A 713-nucleotide genomic window follows, 5' to 3' on the forward strand; every position below is an offset into this window, starting at 1 on the left:
ATGATGATCAGGGGGTACCTGCATATACACCTCGTGGTGGTGGGGTGTATGCATGCATTCTCGCCGCTTCTGCGGCTTAGAGGGACGCTAATAGAATAGCTGGATTGTGCATGCGTTGCTGCTGCAGCACAGCAGCAGCAGCAGCAGCAGCAGCAGCAGCAGCAGCAGCAGCAGAAGCAGCAGCAGCAGCAGCAGAAGGAACAGCAGAAGTAGCTGCTGCAGCTGCAGCTGGAGCAGCAGCATCGGAGGCCCTTGCATGCGCTGCGGTGTATCTGCAGCTCTGCTGCTGCTTGCTGCAGCAGCTGCTGCAGCAGCAGCAGCAGCAGCTGCTGCTGCTGCTGCTGCTGCTGCTCGCATATTTCTTTTGTTCTTTCTATTGTTTACCTGGGGGGAGGAGCCGTCCTTTGTTTATATTAATCTCTTTATAACAACCAAACTGAGATAAACCAAACACAAACACACTCGTGCTGCTGCTGCTGCTGCTGCTGCTGCTGCTGCTGCTGCTGCTGCTGCTGCTGCTTGATTTAGTGCTTGTGCTGCTGCTGCTGCTGCTGCTGCTGCTGCTGGTTGCACTGCTTCTCCTGGTGCTGCTGCTGCTTGTAGAGCTTCTGCTGCTGCTGTGGCTTCTTCTTTTGCTGCTTGCTGCTGCTGCTGCTGCTGCTGCTGCTGCTGCTGCTGCTGTATTGCTGTTGAACACAACCAGCGGAGACAGT

The 713-nt window shown here is 55.5% G+C and overlaps 1 protein-coding gene across 1 annotated transcript in view; it reads right to left on the minus strand.

The window, feature by feature from the left end:
* Positions 1 to 524: 524 nt before the first annotated feature.
* Positions 525 to 713, minus strand: part of EMH_0056620 (uncharacterized protein) — a gene marked incomplete at both ends in the record, with an annotated part of 725 nt that continues 536 nt past the window's right edge. Inside the window, one exon of the mRNA XM_013497375.1 lies at positions 525 to 711. Within this exon, the coding sequence (XP_013352829.1) occupies positions 525 to 711 (187 nt within the window). The remainder of the gene's footprint in view (positions 712 to 713) is intronic.

This window comes from Eimeria mitis, genomic scaffold, assembly GCF_000499745.2.
Source record: "Eimeria mitis Houghton genomic scaffold, Emh_scaff2636, whole genome shotgun sequence".
Lineage (NCBI taxonomy): Eukaryota > Apicomplexa > Conoidasida > Eucoccidiorida > Eimeriidae > Eimeria > Eimeria mitis.